Below are 16,740 nucleotides of genomic sequence, written 5' to 3'. Positions count from 1 at the left end.
TCAGCCCTGCGGCTTAACGTCAAATATCTTTGAAGGACATGGAAAAACCCTTCAAGTGAACAATTTGACTACATTAAATTCTACCGAATGCCTCCTCTCTCTCTAAATCGGGGCGTAAGGAGACCGGTAACCCACTCCAGCAGGGACAGGGGCAAACCCCCTCCCGCTTTGGATCCTCCAAGGTGTCTGCCTGAGGGGTTGCCGGAGCCCTGTCGATGGGTGGGCTCCTCAGATTTAGGTTCCAGGTCATCTTTCAAGATGCCCCTCTCGGCCCACGCCCGGGTATCTCCGAACGCCCCGTCCCTCCCGTGACCTGGCCGTTCCCCAGCCCGGCCTCCCCTCACTGGGGTTCGCTACCCCGGGGCCCTTCCTTCCCCGACAGCCGCCTCCAGGGGGCCCCTCGCGCCCCTGCGCTGCGCGGGGCGGGGCGGGCCGCCCCATTGCGCATGCTCCGGGCGGGCGGGCTGGGTGCGTGGGCCGCGGGCGGGCGCCGGCGCAGGTCCGCTCGCTCGGCGGGAGGCCCGGGGCTGACGTCGGTCTCGCAGCGGCGAGCGCGCGCCCCGGGCGGCGGCGACCTGGAGACCCCCGAGAGATGGAAGCGGCGGCGCCGACGGCGGCCGAGGCGGCGGGGCACGAGGAGCTCGGTGGGTGCTGCGTGCGGGCCGGGCGCGGGCCGACGTGGCGCGGGGCTGCGCGTCCGTGGGATGCGCCGAGGCTCCCGGCCTGCGCTTGGCCCGGGCCGGGGAGGCGGGCGCGGACGCCGGGGCCGCCGCGACCCTGCCCCAGGCGCGTGGCCGGCCGCCTCGGGGTTCAAGTTGCTAGTCCCTGGACAGGGAGAGAGCCCCTCCCCTCTATTGCCTCCCCCCCCCCAAAAAAAAAAAAAAAAGAAAAACGCCTGGCCGCGTCTGTGTGCCAGGCACTGTTTTAGGCTCGGGTTTGAATTTAAACCCCGGCTAGGCAAACCCTCCCCGAGACCTTTGGGGCAAGCCGAGGCTTGGGAGGTTACTGACCTCCATGCCAGGGTCTGCGGAGGGTGTGTGTGTGTGTGTGTGTGTGTGTGTGTTCAACAAAGGGAAGATACGAACCTTTGTAGATTTAAGGAAAGATTTTTTTTATTTGGGCTCATCAGAGGACATTGCCGGGGAAGAGTTCCAAGAAGGGGATGTTTATATAGGCGGGGGGGGGGGGGGGGGGGGGGGGCAAGGAAAAATACAGCCCAGCATCAGCAGTTGTAGTTAGTTACATGCATTGAAGGAGGAGCAGTTTCACATCAGGTGGGGAGAATCTGCAGATAATAGGGTCGCGGAGCACCTGTAGTCAGGAGTCTTGGGAAGCAATTACGTTTAAATTTTATTAGGATAAAGAACAGGCATTTCCTTCTGTAATTGTTTACCTTTTTAATCGGAACTGTTTGCGTAGACGTGGCCAGCCCCACGGAAGGCCTTGATGAGGATTTACCGTGTTCCCTTGGTTACGAGTCAAGTTGGAGCCGCAGCTTCAGCCGCCCTTTCTCAGTGTGTGCGCTGGGGGTGGGGGGTGCGGTGTGTACACATCACAGCCAGCCAGGGAATGGAAAACACCCTAAGGGTTTCCAGCTGTCCGAGGGAAAACAAAAGTAAAGATATTGCTCCTCTTAGGTAAATGCATTATAGTTAGGGATATTTTTAATTTGATGCTAAATGATTAAAAAAGAAGTTGAGTTTTTAAGAAATACTTTATGACAGTAACTAGTTGGTTGACATCCCTGTAATACTGTGCAGGGCACTTCAATTTGATATCTTTTAAGTCATAATAATGGTAGAAATAAACTCAGAATTTTATTGAATGTTTGCTGTGGATCGCATAGTGTGTTAAGTAAGTGCTTTACATATATGCATATCTCCTTTAATCCTCACAACAGCTGGGTGAGGTAGGTGCTACTGTTATCCCCATTTTATAGATAAAATAATTTAAGTTCATTAATGGCAACCCAGATACAAACCCAGGTTTATCTGACTTTTCTTTTTATTGAGATGACACTGATTAACAAAATTATGCAGGTTTCAGGGGCATAATTCTACATTATTCGACTTTCAAATTCATCAGTAACCTATCTAGGTGAGGATGTGGGGAAATGTGTATTCTCATGCATTGTTGGTAAGAGTAGTATAATGCATTTATCCTTAAAAGTGCACAGCCTGACTGGCTCAGTGGCTGAGTGTTGCCTGACCAGGAGGTCACAGTTCTATTTATGCTGAGGGTACATGCCTGCGTTGTGGGCTCCATCCCCAGTAGGGGGCATGCAGGAGGCAGCCGATCACTGATTCTCTGTTATTCTTGATGTTTTTATCTTTCTCTCTGTCTCTCTTCCTCTCTGAAATAAAAAAAGAAACACACACACACACACACACACACACACACACACACATTTAAAAAGGCACATATACTTTAATCCAACAATTCTACTTCTAGAAATACTTCCCAAGGAAATAACAGATATTTATGTAAAGAGGGATGTCCATTACAGTATTTGTAATAGAGAAAAGCTGGTGACTAAATACTCAATTAAAAAAAATTGTTTAGGTAAATTGGGCTATGGTCATAGAGCCATGTTCTGAATAGCCATTAAAAGTAATATGGGAAGATATTCAACATATGTATTTTTATTAACTGAAAAGAAAGGTTCCAGATTATTTTAATTTTTAAAAAAATTATGTCTGTTTATTAATTCAGCACATTTATTGAGCTGCTCCTCTGTGCCAGGCACTATGTTGGGCACCTGGGACACATTCATGAACAAAACAGATCAAGATTCCTGCTCTCATGGAACTTATATTCTAGTAAGAGAAAGCAGACAATACTCAGTTGATTATGTAATATGTTAGGTGAAAAGTGCTGTGGAGAAATAAAAGCAGAGTAAGGGAAATGAGGAATGAGGGTGGGGGCTGGGTAGTTTGTAGTATTTTATAAAGTGGTCAAGGATGGACCTTATTGAAAAGGTGAAATCTGAGCAAAGATTTGAAGAGGTGAGGTAGTCAAGTGAATATCTGGAGGAAAGACCATTCCAGGCAGAAAGAACAGCTGGAGTAAAGACAGAAATATCAAGGCCAAGGTGGCCCAAGCGAAGGATCAAGGACATGGTGAGGCCAGAGAATGTAGGGTCTTGAAGGTCATGGAAAGACTTTGGCTTTTGCTCTGAGAGAACGGGGAGCCAAGCAGGGTTTCAGCAGAGGCGTGACATGATCTGACTTAAATTCTAAAAGGATTGCACTGGCTGCTGGGTGAAGAATAGACTGTAAGGAGCAAAAGTAGAGGCCGAAGGGTATTTCAGCAATTCCAGAAAGAGATTTACACAGCAGTCCTTCACAGCAGTATTAGGAGTAGTAGGGGGAGTGGAGAGAAATGGTTAGACTCTATATATTTTGAAAGTAGAACCAGAATGATTTTCTAACAGATTGGATGAGAGACAAGGAATTATGATCAACTGAGATTTTACAGTGTTTTTATAATGTAACTAGAGGCCCGGTGCACGAAATTTGTGCCGGGGGAGGGGGGGGGCGGTATCCCTCAGCCCAGCCTGCACCCTCTCCAATCTGGGACCCCTCAAGGGATGTCCGACTGCCTGTTTAGGCCCGATCCCAGGTGGACATCTCTCTTACAATCCAGGACTGCTGGCTCCCAACCACTTGCCTGTCTGCCTGCCTGATTGCCCCTAACCGCTGCAGCCTGCCAGCCTGATCACCCCCTAACCACTCCCCTGCCAGTGTGATCAACGTCTAACTGTTCCCCTGCCAGCCTGGTCACCCCTAACTGCCCTCCCCTGCTGGCCTGGTCGCCCCTAACTGCCCTCCACTTCAGGCCTGGTCGCCCCCAACTGCCCTCCCCTGCTGGCCCGGTCGCCCCCAACTTCCCTCCCCTGCAGGCCTGGTCGCCCCCAACTTCCCTCCCCTGCAGGCCTGGCCCCCCCATCTGCCCTCCCCTGCAGGCTTGGTTGCCCCAACTGCCCTCCCCTGCCAGCCATCTTGTGTCCACATGGGGGCAGCCATCTTTGACCACATGGGGGTGGCCATCTTGTGTGTTGGTCAATTTGCATATTACTCTTTTATTAGATAGGAGATGTCTTTAGTGTTTATAATATTCTTTGATATTTCTCTCTTCGTGAGGAGGAACTTAATTTCCTTCCCATTGAGTTGTGGGCTGGATTTAGTAACTTGCTTCTAATGAATAGATTATGGTGGAAGTGAAAATGTGTGACTTCAGACCTCAATTCTAATTGGCATTGTGCCTTGCTCCCTCTCCTTTGGATTCACTCACTTGGGAGGAGGCTGGCTACCAGGTTGTAAGAATCCTTAAACAGCCACAGGGAAGGACCCCATTGAATGGAATGGAGACCTCCTGACAACAGCCATGAGTTGTTGCACAGCAGTAGATAATCAGGACGGATGGGTAAAGCCACAGGCGGAGCAGATTGGGTGGTGAAGACCAGGAGTTCAGTTGGGGGAAATGCTAAGTTTGAGATGTCTGTTAGACCTGAAAGGGCAGATGTTGAGTAGGCAATTGGATTGTTTCTGGAGTGAGTAAGAGGTCTGGTCTGGAGAAATAAATTTGAAGTCATCAGCAAAGAGAGAGTAGGTAAAGCCATGGGACTCAATGAGAACATGGAGGTTTGTTTGTTAATACTCTAAAATGTTACCAGTAGTACCTTCCAGGGTATGAGGTAAATTTAATTACAAAAATGAAGCTTATCTATATGCTTCCTGATTGTCTACAATGACCAAATATTTCATTTAAAAAGGAATTTTAAAAATCACGTGTCTATGTGAAAAGCATTGGTGGAGGAGTTAAGATACAGGTTTCCTTAACCGTTATAAATAGTGTAAGGGCTGCATTTCATTTCATAGACTATGGGGACCTCTGGAAGGTTTCTTGTTGTGCATATTTCTCCACCTGAGAAATGAGTAAAATGGTTACTGTTTCCATCTTATATAGATACTAGTTTATAGATTTAGTGGCAATATTATGTTATTTTAAATAAAGAAACTATTTTTTACTTTTTCATTTGTCCATTGCCAAAATATAAATAAATGATTTCCTTTATTTTCATGTTATAAAAGTAGCCAAATTGATTACTTCTCTTTTTTTTTTACATTTTCCAGAGAAAAATAGAAAAATATACTCAGGATCTCATTGTCCATTTGAGATCCTTATTATTAGCATTTTGATATATTTTGTGTCTTTTGTTTTTATTTAACTTTTTTAAAACATTATCCAATAGACGCTAGAAGACAAGAAATGAATCATTTTAAAATGCTGAAAACAATTCTACCAACCTAGAATTCTGTATCCCGCAAAAATAGTCTTTAAACAAACAAAAAAACATTGTTGTACTCATGCTGTGATTATTCAGCTTTTTCTCCACTCAGCATATGATACACTTTTGCCTGTTTTACTCAGACTTCAAAACCATAATTTAATGTTATTGTAATACTTTACAAAGTGGATGCATTGTGTAGTTAATTTAGCAATTTCCTGATTGTTGCACATTTAGGTTGTTTCCAAATTTTTAGCATAAATTATGTTTCAGTTAACATTTTCGTGCAGAAATTCTTTTCTCCATAGTTTTTCAGAAGTGGAGTTATCAGGTGAAAAGGATAAACATTTTAAGGTTTCAATACATATTGCTAAATTGTAATTTTTCTGATTAAAATTGGAAATTTAGGTTGACTTTAGTTTAGGAAATTGAGGTTGAAATAATTGTCTGGACAATATAAGACAGCATAGAAGCACTGCCTAATTTAAGAATGCATCACTAATGTATACATATGGGTATAATGTATAGTGCATAATACTGACTAAAGCTGTGTCCATTTATAAGTTTTTCATATATAAATAGAAATAATTAGGTCTAGGTAGCTTGACATCCATTGTTTAGTAGTATTTTATAAAGTAGTGTTAACTTTACTTACAGTAATCACATAGCATTTTTTAGAGGTTTTCAATTCAGCAATTGTCCAAAAATTACAGCAAGACATTGGCAAATAATAGACTTTATGTATAATGCAAATTGGATTTTATAATTTTTAATTACTTTGTGTGATTTTATTTATGTTTTAACTGTTAAAGCTTTTACTATGTTAGGTTTTTTTAAGTATTTGACTCCTTTACTAGTATCTTTCTTTCTGGCTGGCATAACACATTTTGTTTATCTTTGTAGACTCAGTATTAGCTCATAAATGCTCAGAATTATTATTACTAGTAAATTAATTTCTTGTCAAAGCTTTACATTTAAAAATTCTATGTAGCATAATTTGCTTCTAATATATCATTTTATTAGAAGGGGAAGGAAACTAGTAGTTATTGATTACTATGTGCCAGGGGCTAGGCTCCATGCTTCATATACATGTCATTTCATTGTCGTGAAACCCTGTGAAGTAGAAGTTATTACTCTCATTTGACACAATGCAGAGATAGGTCCAGAAAAATCCTGGTTAAAATATAAATCAGATCATGTCATTCCTCTGCACAAAACTCTCTACTGTGATGTTGTCTAGCATGGTAGCCTTTAGCTATATATGCATTTGAAATGTGGTTTGTCCAAATTAAAATAGATTGTATATATAAAATACACACTGGATTTCCAGGACTTAGTATGAAAAATAGAATGTAAAATATCTTGTTAATAATCTTTTATGTTAATTACATGTTGAAATGATAATACTTTAGACATATTGGATTAAATAAAATATATTACTAATTTCACTTGTTGCTGTTTTCCTTTTTAAGAAATATGGTTATTAGAAAATTTAAATTATGTTTGTGGCTCACATTGTATCTCTGCTGGTCAGCACTGCTCTGGTGGCCTTCATGTCCATTGGTGTGGTCTCCAAGGCTGTATACCATCAGCTCTTGTCTGCTCTGACCTCCTCTCCCACCGCACTCCCCTTGCTCGCTCCTCTCTGGCCACTCTGGCCTCCTTCCTGCGTGAACACACCAGACTCTCCACATCACTAGAGCCTTGGCCTTTGTTCTTCCCACTGCCTGGCTGCTCTTCCCTGAGATGGCTGCAGTGCTCACTCTCAGCCTGCCTTCAGGTCTTCTTTCAAATCCCACTTTCTCACTGACTGCCCTATGTAAAGTTACAGGCTCGACCTTCCTTAAGCCCAAATCAGGCTTAGGTCTCTCTTCTAAGTGTCCCAGAGCACCCTACAACCCCCCTATAACAGAGTTTAACACATCGTATTATGCTAGTAATGGTCAATTTTACTTGTATGCGTTCTCTACTAACTGATAGGAAAGATGTTAAAAATTGGTGGCTGTAAAGGTTACATAGAAGTTTTATACTATTCTTGAAAATTTAATGTAAATTTGAAAGTATTCAAAAATAAAAAGTTTTAAAAGTTGTATGTCAGTCATTCCCAACTAAATCATTTTGTTTGCCTCAGCTCTTTGTTATGTAGGTTTATTGTATTTGAATGGAACAAACTTTCATGTCCTTAAACTATCCTGTACTTCAGACTTTACTAATGCATATCGGTCATCTCAATAAATCTGAATTTAGTAAATTTTACTAGAACAGGACAGAGAGTGATGGCTAGTGTTGCTTTTCTCCTTGAAAGGAGCAAAATCATGCTAAAAATTGCTATATGTATATGCAAATTTTGGTTCTAAAAATGTAATGGTTGGAATGGATTTGTAATTTTAAATATTTAAAAATAATTACTTTTATATATAGTATGATTTGAAGCTAATGAGATAAAAATTCATTTTGTTATTTCTTCACATTTCTCATAATTCTATGACCTTTACTGTAAACCTCATGTAGACAAAGCAAAAAACATTTTGCATTGAATACTTACGCTTTTCATTTTGCACTGCTTAGTCCAAACAAAATATCCAGCAAATAAGTCTAGTTGTTTCTTTTTAAATATACTAAAACTCAGAATATTAATGTGCATTAACTTACGGTAGAAATAGTCAAGATGAGTACCAGTGGTATATACTACTTAAAAATTAATTTATACTAGCTTTATCCCACTTTTAAAAATAATAGTGGACTTCTTTGTTTTTCTCTTTAAAGATATGGATGTAATGAGGCCCTTAATAAATGAGCAGAATTTCGATGGGACGTCAGATGAAGAACATGAGCAAGAGCTCCTACCTGTTCAGAAGCATTACCAGCTTGATGATCAAGAGGGCATTTCGTAAGTGTTATGGTTTACATGTCTCCTTTTCCTTTCATTCAGTATATATTTTGTAATCTTCTATGGGCAAGGGACCCTACTAGATACTACAGAAGACACAAAGATGGATAAGACATACTTCCTGCCCTCAAGGTGTTTATAGTCTATTTGGGAAAGAACAAATACATCTAAATTACAGAGCAGTATATAGGAATTACTCCAATGATGATACATATCAAAGGTTAATGATCTTGAAGGGAGATCTGATTGAGAGGAATATAAATTTTAAGAGAAGTTGCTTCTGAAATAGTTAGGAGTCAGATCATGGGAGGTAGGTAGTAAAACCTTCTTTATGCAGTTGAACTTTTTAAAACTTTCCTTATTTTATCATTAATAGATTTAAGTAAGTTCTTATTCTAGGAGTAATTAATGATTTAGCAAAGTAATGTTTTAATTGATAAGAAAAGAATAGCATAAACTAAAAAATCTTAAGCATTTTTATTTCCTAAGTTGAAAGTTTGTGCTAGTTTTCCTAGTTTATTTTTTTCTTGGTCAAGAGACCTCCTTCAAATGCCTCTTTAGAGGAAACTTTTCTTAGGTGAAACCCCTTAGGGCAGTGGTTCTCAATCTTTCTAATGCCGCGACCCTTTAATACAGTTCCTCATGTTGTGGTGACCCCCAACCATAAAATTATTTTCGTTGCTACTTCATAACTGTAATTTTGCTACTGTTATGAATTGTAATGTAAATATCTGTGTTTTCCGATGGTCTTAGGTGACCCTGCTAGTGGTTCTCAACCTGTGGGTCACGTTCCACAGGTTGAGAACCGCTGCTCTAGAGCCTAAGACCATCGGAAAACACAGATATTTACATTACGATTCATTAACAGTAGCAAAATTACAGTTATGAAGTAGCAACGAAAATAATTTTATGGTTGGGGGTCACCACAACATGAGGAACTGTATTAAAGGGTCGCGGCATTAGAAAGGTTGAGAACCACTGCCTTAAGGAGTTCATAGTCTAAAAGTTAACCAGTATTTATCTTATCTGATGATACACATTGTTTTTAAACTTGTATGTTTTTTCTTTTAATTAACTTCCTCTTATGTTCATCATAGATCATAGATCAAATATGTTTAGTACCATAATTACATAGACAATGTCAGTAAATTGCTGTCTTACCAACCTAGCTATATAATCTTCAGTATTGTTCTGAATATTACAGCAGCAAAGAGTCTTATGAGAAAATTACCTTTATTACTTTAACTAGAGGCCCGATGCACGAAATTCGTGCAAGGGCCTTGGCCCTGGCCTCCACCTGCCGCCGCCATGGCCCGGGGGCCTCTGCCGCCTCTGCTTCGGCCCCTGCCCGCTACAGCTTTGTCTGGAAGGAAGGATGTCCGGAAGGACGTCCGGTCTGATTAGCATATTATACTTTTATTATTATAGATATGTACAAAAATACTTTTACTTAAATATCTAATTTAATCTCCATAATAATCTTAGGTATTTTACTGTTATTGTATTTTTATTCTTTATTTATTTTATTTTCCTGGTCAAGTTCTTAGGTAGTGTTGAGAACTCTTTTTTTAAAAAATAAATTAAAACCACTATTAAAAAATTCAATCAGTTGTATTTTACTTTTAAATGGCAAAAATGGGACTTGAACCAAATATGACTTCTGGCCCATTTAACTTCTGGTTGAATGGAAATGTTGATTCCTTGCCTAGATTAATTTTTAGTTATCTCCTAATGCTAAAACCATGATCATGTGATTTTAATAGCTTTTGTTCTAAAATGTTTAAATCTTACAACTTTTACTTTTCAGATTTGTACAAACTCTTATGCATCTTCTTAAAGGAAATATTGGAACTGGCCTTTTAGGACTTCCATTGGCCATAAAAAATGCAGGCATCGTGGTAAGACTTATCATTGTGCTCTGTGGTTACCATACAGCTATCAGCCTTAATTTACAGCAAAAATTACCACAAATTAACATCTGGCCTAGTCAACTAAAACATGGTCAGGTGACAAACAGTAATCATTCAGCCATTGTATTGATAAAGTTATGCCAATTAATGATAATAGTATCTAACCATGACAGTTAATTACTCTTTTCATTTCTACTTAATTAGTAATATGTATTATTTGACAGAAAGATCCTAAAATAGTATTTGAGTTTACAGGTATGTTTATATTTTATTATTATTGGATTTTCAGGGATTTACTAGTAAGCAGTGTACACATATCAACACATTTATTTATAGAGAAGATTATTTGTATTAGTGAAGTTATAGTTTTTTAGATTCAGAATAAAATATGTAGTTTTCAGATTTCAAGAACAATAGTTAAAAAAAGGAATAACATATTTTGAAAACAAATATTTAAGTATTAGAACCAATTATTATAGTTGCAGAGACTCTAGATAGGGGAGAATTCACTTAAGTAATGAAATTATATTTAACCCTTTTTTAAATGACCAGTTTTCTAAAAAACAATTTTAATATCATCCTTCTCTGCATTTGACTTTGTTCACTCTATTTTAGAGAAACTTAAAATTTTCTAATTGTAAAATGAACTTCGGCTATACTTTGTGTCTCAGCAACCCCAGAATAACTTTAATTTTAGTAATAAATACCTGAAGTTTATGTACCGTTTTTTCAAATAATTATTTTCTAGGCACAGTTCTTCACACATAGTAAGTGCTCAATAAGCAGTCTATAGAAGAAATGGATTGCCCACAATCCCAGATTGATAAGAGTGCTGTTTTAGTCATTCAGCGGTTGCCAACAGGTGGTTTGAGGACCACTGGTGGTCTGTGAGGTCCAAAAGGTTGGCGACCGCTGATTTAGATAATGATTCATAGTTGCATGTAATTATTTTGGTGGGGCACTGGTAGTGATAGACTTGCCATCTCATGTTAAATAATATGTATTCCGTCCTACTTGGTCGCATATCTATCTGTACTCTGTATTCATAGGTTTAGACAGCCAAGTTGATAAGATGGAATTATATGTGGTTAAGTATTACTGGAATTCTTTCTATATCCAGTTTATTAGTTTTCCTGTATAAAAATAATTATTTAATCATTTTGTCCAACAAATATTTATTGGCAAGTGTGTGGTTTGTTCTTATTGCTTATAAGGCAACTTAAATTTTGTTAAACTTACATATTTAAACCTTATAATTTTCCCCCTACAGCTTGGACCAATCAGCCTTGTGTTTATAGGAATTATTTCTGTTCACTGTATGCACATTTTGGTACGTTGCAGTCACTTTCTCTGTCAGAGGTAAATGTGGATTCATTAAGCCTAATTTATTTTGAAGCTGTGTAATTATTTAAAGCAATAGATAGTCTTGTATTTCTACACTGCTTTGCAACTAGCAGTTGTATTTCCTGTAATGTTATATAAACAAGTTTAAGATAATGAATTTGGAAAATGGTAGCATTTTATATGGTTGAAATCTGGTCAGAATATATTTACTTATTTTAAAATATGGCCTTGCCCTAGCCTATGAACATAGTGGTTAGAGCAAAGGCCCACGCACGAAAGGCTTGTGGATCTGATTTCAAGGACATGTACCTGGGTTGTAGGTTCGATCCCCAACCCTGGTTGGCTCTTGTGGGATGCAACCAATCAATGTGTCTCTCTCACATTGTTGTTTCTCTTTCTTATGCTCTCTCTCTCCCCCCTTCCATCCTCTTCTCTTCCCCTCCTTCCCCCTCCCCTTCCTTCTTTCCCTTCCACTCTCTCTAAACATCAGTGGAAAAAAATACCTCGGGTGATGATTAACAAAAAATGATGAAGTAAAATATAGCCTTGTTGGCCTTGGCTGGGTAGCTCAGTTAGTTACGGTGTCATCCTGACACACCAAGGTTGCAGATTCAATTTCTAGTCAGGGCACATGCAAGAAGCAAGCAGTGAATGCATAAATAAGTGGAACAGCAAATTGATGTTTCTCTCTTTCTCTCTCTCTCTCTCTCTAAAAATAAATCAAATAAAAATATTGCCCTATTAGTCGTAGAATGGTTTCTTTTATGAGAAAATCAGGAAAGATATATGGGGAAATAGAGGAAGCAATACTGCTTTTAGTTATAGCATAATGATCTCCAATTTGTTAGTAAGTCAGTTTGGGGTATAATGACTTTGGTGTTCTTTGCTGATATGTGGATTGGTAGATAGTCCATAAAATAATATTCTTTTTTAAAATATATTTTATTGATTTTTTACAGAGAGGAAGAGAGAGGGATAGAGAGTTAGAAACATCGATGAGAGAGAAACAATGATCAGCTGCCTCTTGCACACCCCCTACTGGGGATGTGCCCGTAACCAAGGTACATGCCCTTGACCGGAATCGAACCTGGGACCCTTGAGTCCACAGGCCCACACTCTATCCACTGAGCCAAACCGTTTTGGCCATAAAATAATATTCTTTTTTCTTTATATTTTATCATGAAATGCTTCTACTTTACAATGGACCTCTTTTAAAAAATAAATATTGTCTATTCTAGTAAACTAAAATTCTTTGTTATTGTTGTTAATCCTCACCCAAGGATATTTTTCCATTGATTTTATTTTTTTTTTGAGAGAGTGGAAGGTATGGGGAGAGACACAGAGAGAGAAACATCAATGTAAAAGTGACACGTCGATTGCTTGCCTCCTGCACGTGCCCTAATGGGGCTGTGGATCGAGCCTATAACCACGGCCCTTGATTGACCCAAACTGGCTAGGGATAGTAAACTAATATTCTAATCTTTAACTCTTGTTGTTTTAAATGCTCTTAAAACTGTGGGCAAGTCATTTATGATTTTTAAATAACAATGTATACTTGAAAGTGGGAAAGAGGACTTGAGGAAATAATACCTCATGGGGCTACTTTAAGGATTAAAGAAGATAGGTTATGTGAAAATAATTATACAGATGTATTAAGTAATGCTATTCTAAGAATGGAATAATTTAAGCGTGAACAATGTTTTTAGGTAATGGAAATATTTAAATCCGTGAAGCACAACTATTGTTATATGAATTCTACAAATATGTAAACTTCAACGGTAGATAAAATATATTGGTAATAAGGACAGATAAAATTTTTAAATTTCATGAGACATACTTTATGCAGATCTTGAAATTTCCAAAACTCTGTCTGGGCATACCCCTATAGTCATTAATTCCCACTTATTTGATGTTCTTTTCAAGGAAAGGATTTATGAACCTACTTGAATTTTTTTTCATATACATGTATGTCATTAAATTACAGGTTTAAAAAGTCAACATTAGGCTATAGTGACACTGTGAGCTTTGCTATGGAAGTAAGTCCTTGGAGTTGTCTTCAGAAGCAAGCAGCGTGGGGACGGTAAGTACTTGCTATATTGTTAATATCTGGTTATTGAAATTACATTAATTTTAAGTATTTTAACCTATAAATGCTGTTAATAAAAGTATGATAAAGTTGGGGGAATAAACATAATCTTTAGAGTTAGACTTGGGATCAGATCTCAACTCTACCATTTTTCAATTTTATGACCCCGGACAAATTATTTTGTTTTAGTTTTCTCACTATCAAATTAGTTTATAATAATACTTGCTTCACAAGCTTACTACAGTAGTTTAAATAAAATAATATTTATGAAGCACCTGGCAAACTTATAATAAAAGCGTAATATGACAATTAGACCAGATGTCCTTCCGGACAACCTTCCGGATGAAGCCGGGGCTGCGAGGAAAGCCAGGGTCCCGGGTGCCAGAGGGAAGCCCGTGCCAGCAGCTGGGGGAAGGAAGGCCTATTCTTGCACGAATTGGGCCTCTAGTATGATATTATCATGTTCAGTCATTTTTTAAGTAAAAGAAAAAAGTTGTGATCTCATTATTTCAAAGAAAATTATGCTGTTTAACTACATGCTTAGAAGACATCTGAAGTATGCATTTTAGGATATTCTTATCTTATTGGTTAAATATAATTCTATCATTGGTGGACATAGTTAATCAAAGTGAGATGAATACAGGCCTGGAAAATTAAGCATAGGTGATCAACAAAATGTTGAGTGTGGTACAAATTATATGTGCAGTGAAAATTAAAAGAAGAAAAAGAATAGTGTTAATAGTTTATGGTTAAATGTGGCCTTTCTAGGGATTTTTCAGGAGTTTAGATGTATTTATGAGCTGCTCAGAGTTCTTGATATGCTGAGTAGGAAAAGGAAGAAAACAGTCTCAGGCCCTAGGCATTTGCCCCAAGAACTGTACCTTCTTCCTCCTGCTCCAGTCCAGAGGCAGCTGTGTCTGTTTTTTCTATCAAAAGAATGGCTTCCCATTGAAGTGGTTGGAATGATTATTGGTGGGATACTAATGTCAAAATGAATGAAGAGACCTTAAGGGAATACGTAAATGTAATTCATCAGAGAGAAGAAACCTGAATTCATTTCAGGGTACCAAGATTACTTCCAAAAGAGGTACCTGAAGAACCGTGGAGAACTGTAGAGATAGGGCCAGAATGAAGATATAGGCAAGGGCTCTTTTAGTTTCAAATGGCAGAAGGAGGGTCTGTAGATTTGTAGACCAGATTATTTGACAGCTTGACATTGATGGTCAGATGAGAGACTATAATGAATTAGTAGGTGCATGCTACTAATTCATTGTAGTCACTTATTGTTCCCAGAACAAAATTGAGAATCTTGCCTAGCCTACTGGCTCAGTTGGTTGAGTGTTGTCCTGTACACCAAAAAGGTTGTGGGGTTGACTCCTGCTCAGGGCACATACTTAAGTTGCCAGTTTGATCCCCAGTTGGGGCACAAATAGGAGGCAACTGATTGATGTTTCTCTCCCATGTCGATGTTTCTCTCTCCTTCCCCCCACTTCCCCTCTCTCTAAAATCAATAAAAATACCCTCGGGTGAGGATGAAAAAGATTGAGAAGTATGGGCTATATATTAACATGTAGACAAATTTGTGACTTAATTAACTGCCATACCCAAAGAATGCTAATTTGGTGATATCCCTTTCCCTTCCTCATACATTATTTTGTTTAGCTGGAATTTTACAGATAATCTCCTCAGAAAATAAGGACAGAGCTAAGCTATTGAAGAGGTCTCCGATGGCCATGCCCTCAGTCCTCTCCTATTCCATATTATTAGTGATTTGATAGTAGAGAGTATGCTCATGATATTTGCAAATGACATGAAGCTGGGAGGCTTGGGAAATACACTGGGTTAATCTGAAAAATAGCTTGAGAAGTAGAAGAGATATGACTAATCTAAAAGAAGGAATGTTTTCATTAAATCATTTTATAAGTATATACTCACAAACTGTTGAATTTTCAGAAATAAGTAATGGGAAAATGTTGGCCTTTTAACTTAATGGAACATTCTTTTGCTCAATAATTGTAGTGATATACTGAGCATAAAAGTGTGCTTTTTGTAGAAAATAAATATTTTAATTATTTTTTTATATTAAGGATGTGAAAAGAATATACACTATTATAATGCTTTTAAGTAGTTAAAAAGAAAATATATATTGATATTTCAGCAGCTCTTATTAATACTCATTTGTGGGTATGTCTTTTTAGGAGTGTGGTTGACTTTTTTCTGGTGATAACACAGCTGGGATTCTGTAGTGTTTATATTGTCTTCTTAGCTGAAAATGTGAAACAAGTAAGTATTTTTCTCCAGTTATTGAAATCATTTTCTTCAAATGCCATAATTATAGCATCATGTTTCCTCTGAGTAAGCCATGGCCAAATATGCAAATGTGTTTCTTTCATTAATCATGTTTCTTTGTAGATTTTCCTTTAGTTGGATTTCTGCTATTATTGCTGATCTTACTTTTCTTATCATTATATCAATAACGCTTATTCATTTGGATCAGAACAGGACATAATTTACTGAGTCTTTTTTTTTTTTTTTTATTGTTTTTTTACAGAGAGGAAGGGAGAGAGATAGAGAGTCAGAAACATCCATGTGAGAGAAACATCGATTAGCTGCCTCCTGCACAGATGTGCCCGCAACTAAGGTACATGCCCTTGACCGGAACCGAACCTGGGACCTTTCAGTCCGCAGGCCGACGCTCTATCCACTGAGCCAAACCGGTTTCGGCAATTTACTGAGTCTTAGCTACTCGAAATTTAGGTACACAGATGTTCGGAAACATATTCTTTACGTTGATGTTTTATAAAGACATATAAGGCTTTAGCCAGCAGCCTAAAGAGTGAAGTACAGAAGTGGACATTACTAAAATGCAACAATTATTGCCATGGTCTAAAGAGATGCTATGTCCAGGAGTGTACAGTGTTCTTTAATTTTCTCCATATGTAAATGTTTGCTTTAAGAGGAAGTGGTTTGCAGTCTTAATAGAGACTGTTGATTTGAACAAATATGCAAAGCACTGAAATAAAAAAGCTCCTCTATCAAAACAGTGACAGAGCACATTTCTTTATGTGCTTTCACTGGTAGTTTGTCTTTATTATTCCTACATTACACCCTGCTCTTTCATTATTTTAATTAATAGCATTTATTATCCACATGTGTATGGTGCAACATTAGGCATTTTACATAAAATATGTAGTACTTGTCTTCTAGGTATTTTAATGCA

At 38.4% G+C, this 16,740-nt stretch overlaps 1 protein-coding gene across 2 annotated transcripts in view; it reads left to right on the top strand.

Moving 5' to 3' along the window:
• Positions 1-478: 478 nt before the first annotated feature.
• Positions 479-16,740, top strand: part of SLC36A4 (solute carrier family 36 member 4) — a 45,964-nt gene continuing 29,702 nt past the window's right edge. For both annotated transcript variants that reach the window (XM_079787133.1, XM_079787134.1), the window contains exons 1-6: positions 479-644; positions 8,057-8,180; positions 9,988-10,078; positions 11,361-11,449; positions 13,419-13,514; positions 15,719-15,803. In XM_079787133.1, the coding sequence (XP_079643259.1) occupies positions 593-644; positions 8,057-8,180; positions 9,988-10,078; positions 11,361-11,449; positions 13,419-13,514; positions 15,719-15,803 (537 nt within the window). In that variant the 5' untranslated portion in view covers positions 479-592. The remainder of the gene's footprint in view (positions 645-8,056; positions 8,181-9,987; positions 10,079-11,360; positions 11,450-13,418; positions 13,515-15,718; positions 15,804-16,740) is intronic.

The sequence above is a fragment of the Cnephaeus nilssonii genome (genome assembly GCF_951640355.1).
Source record: "Cnephaeus nilssonii genome assembly, chromosome: 13".
NCBI lineage: Eukaryota > Metazoa > Chordata > Mammalia > Chiroptera > Vespertilionidae > Cnephaeus > Cnephaeus nilssonii.
Note: the sequence above shows the minus strand (reverse complement) of the source record. Positions and strands in the feature narration are given on the sequence as shown.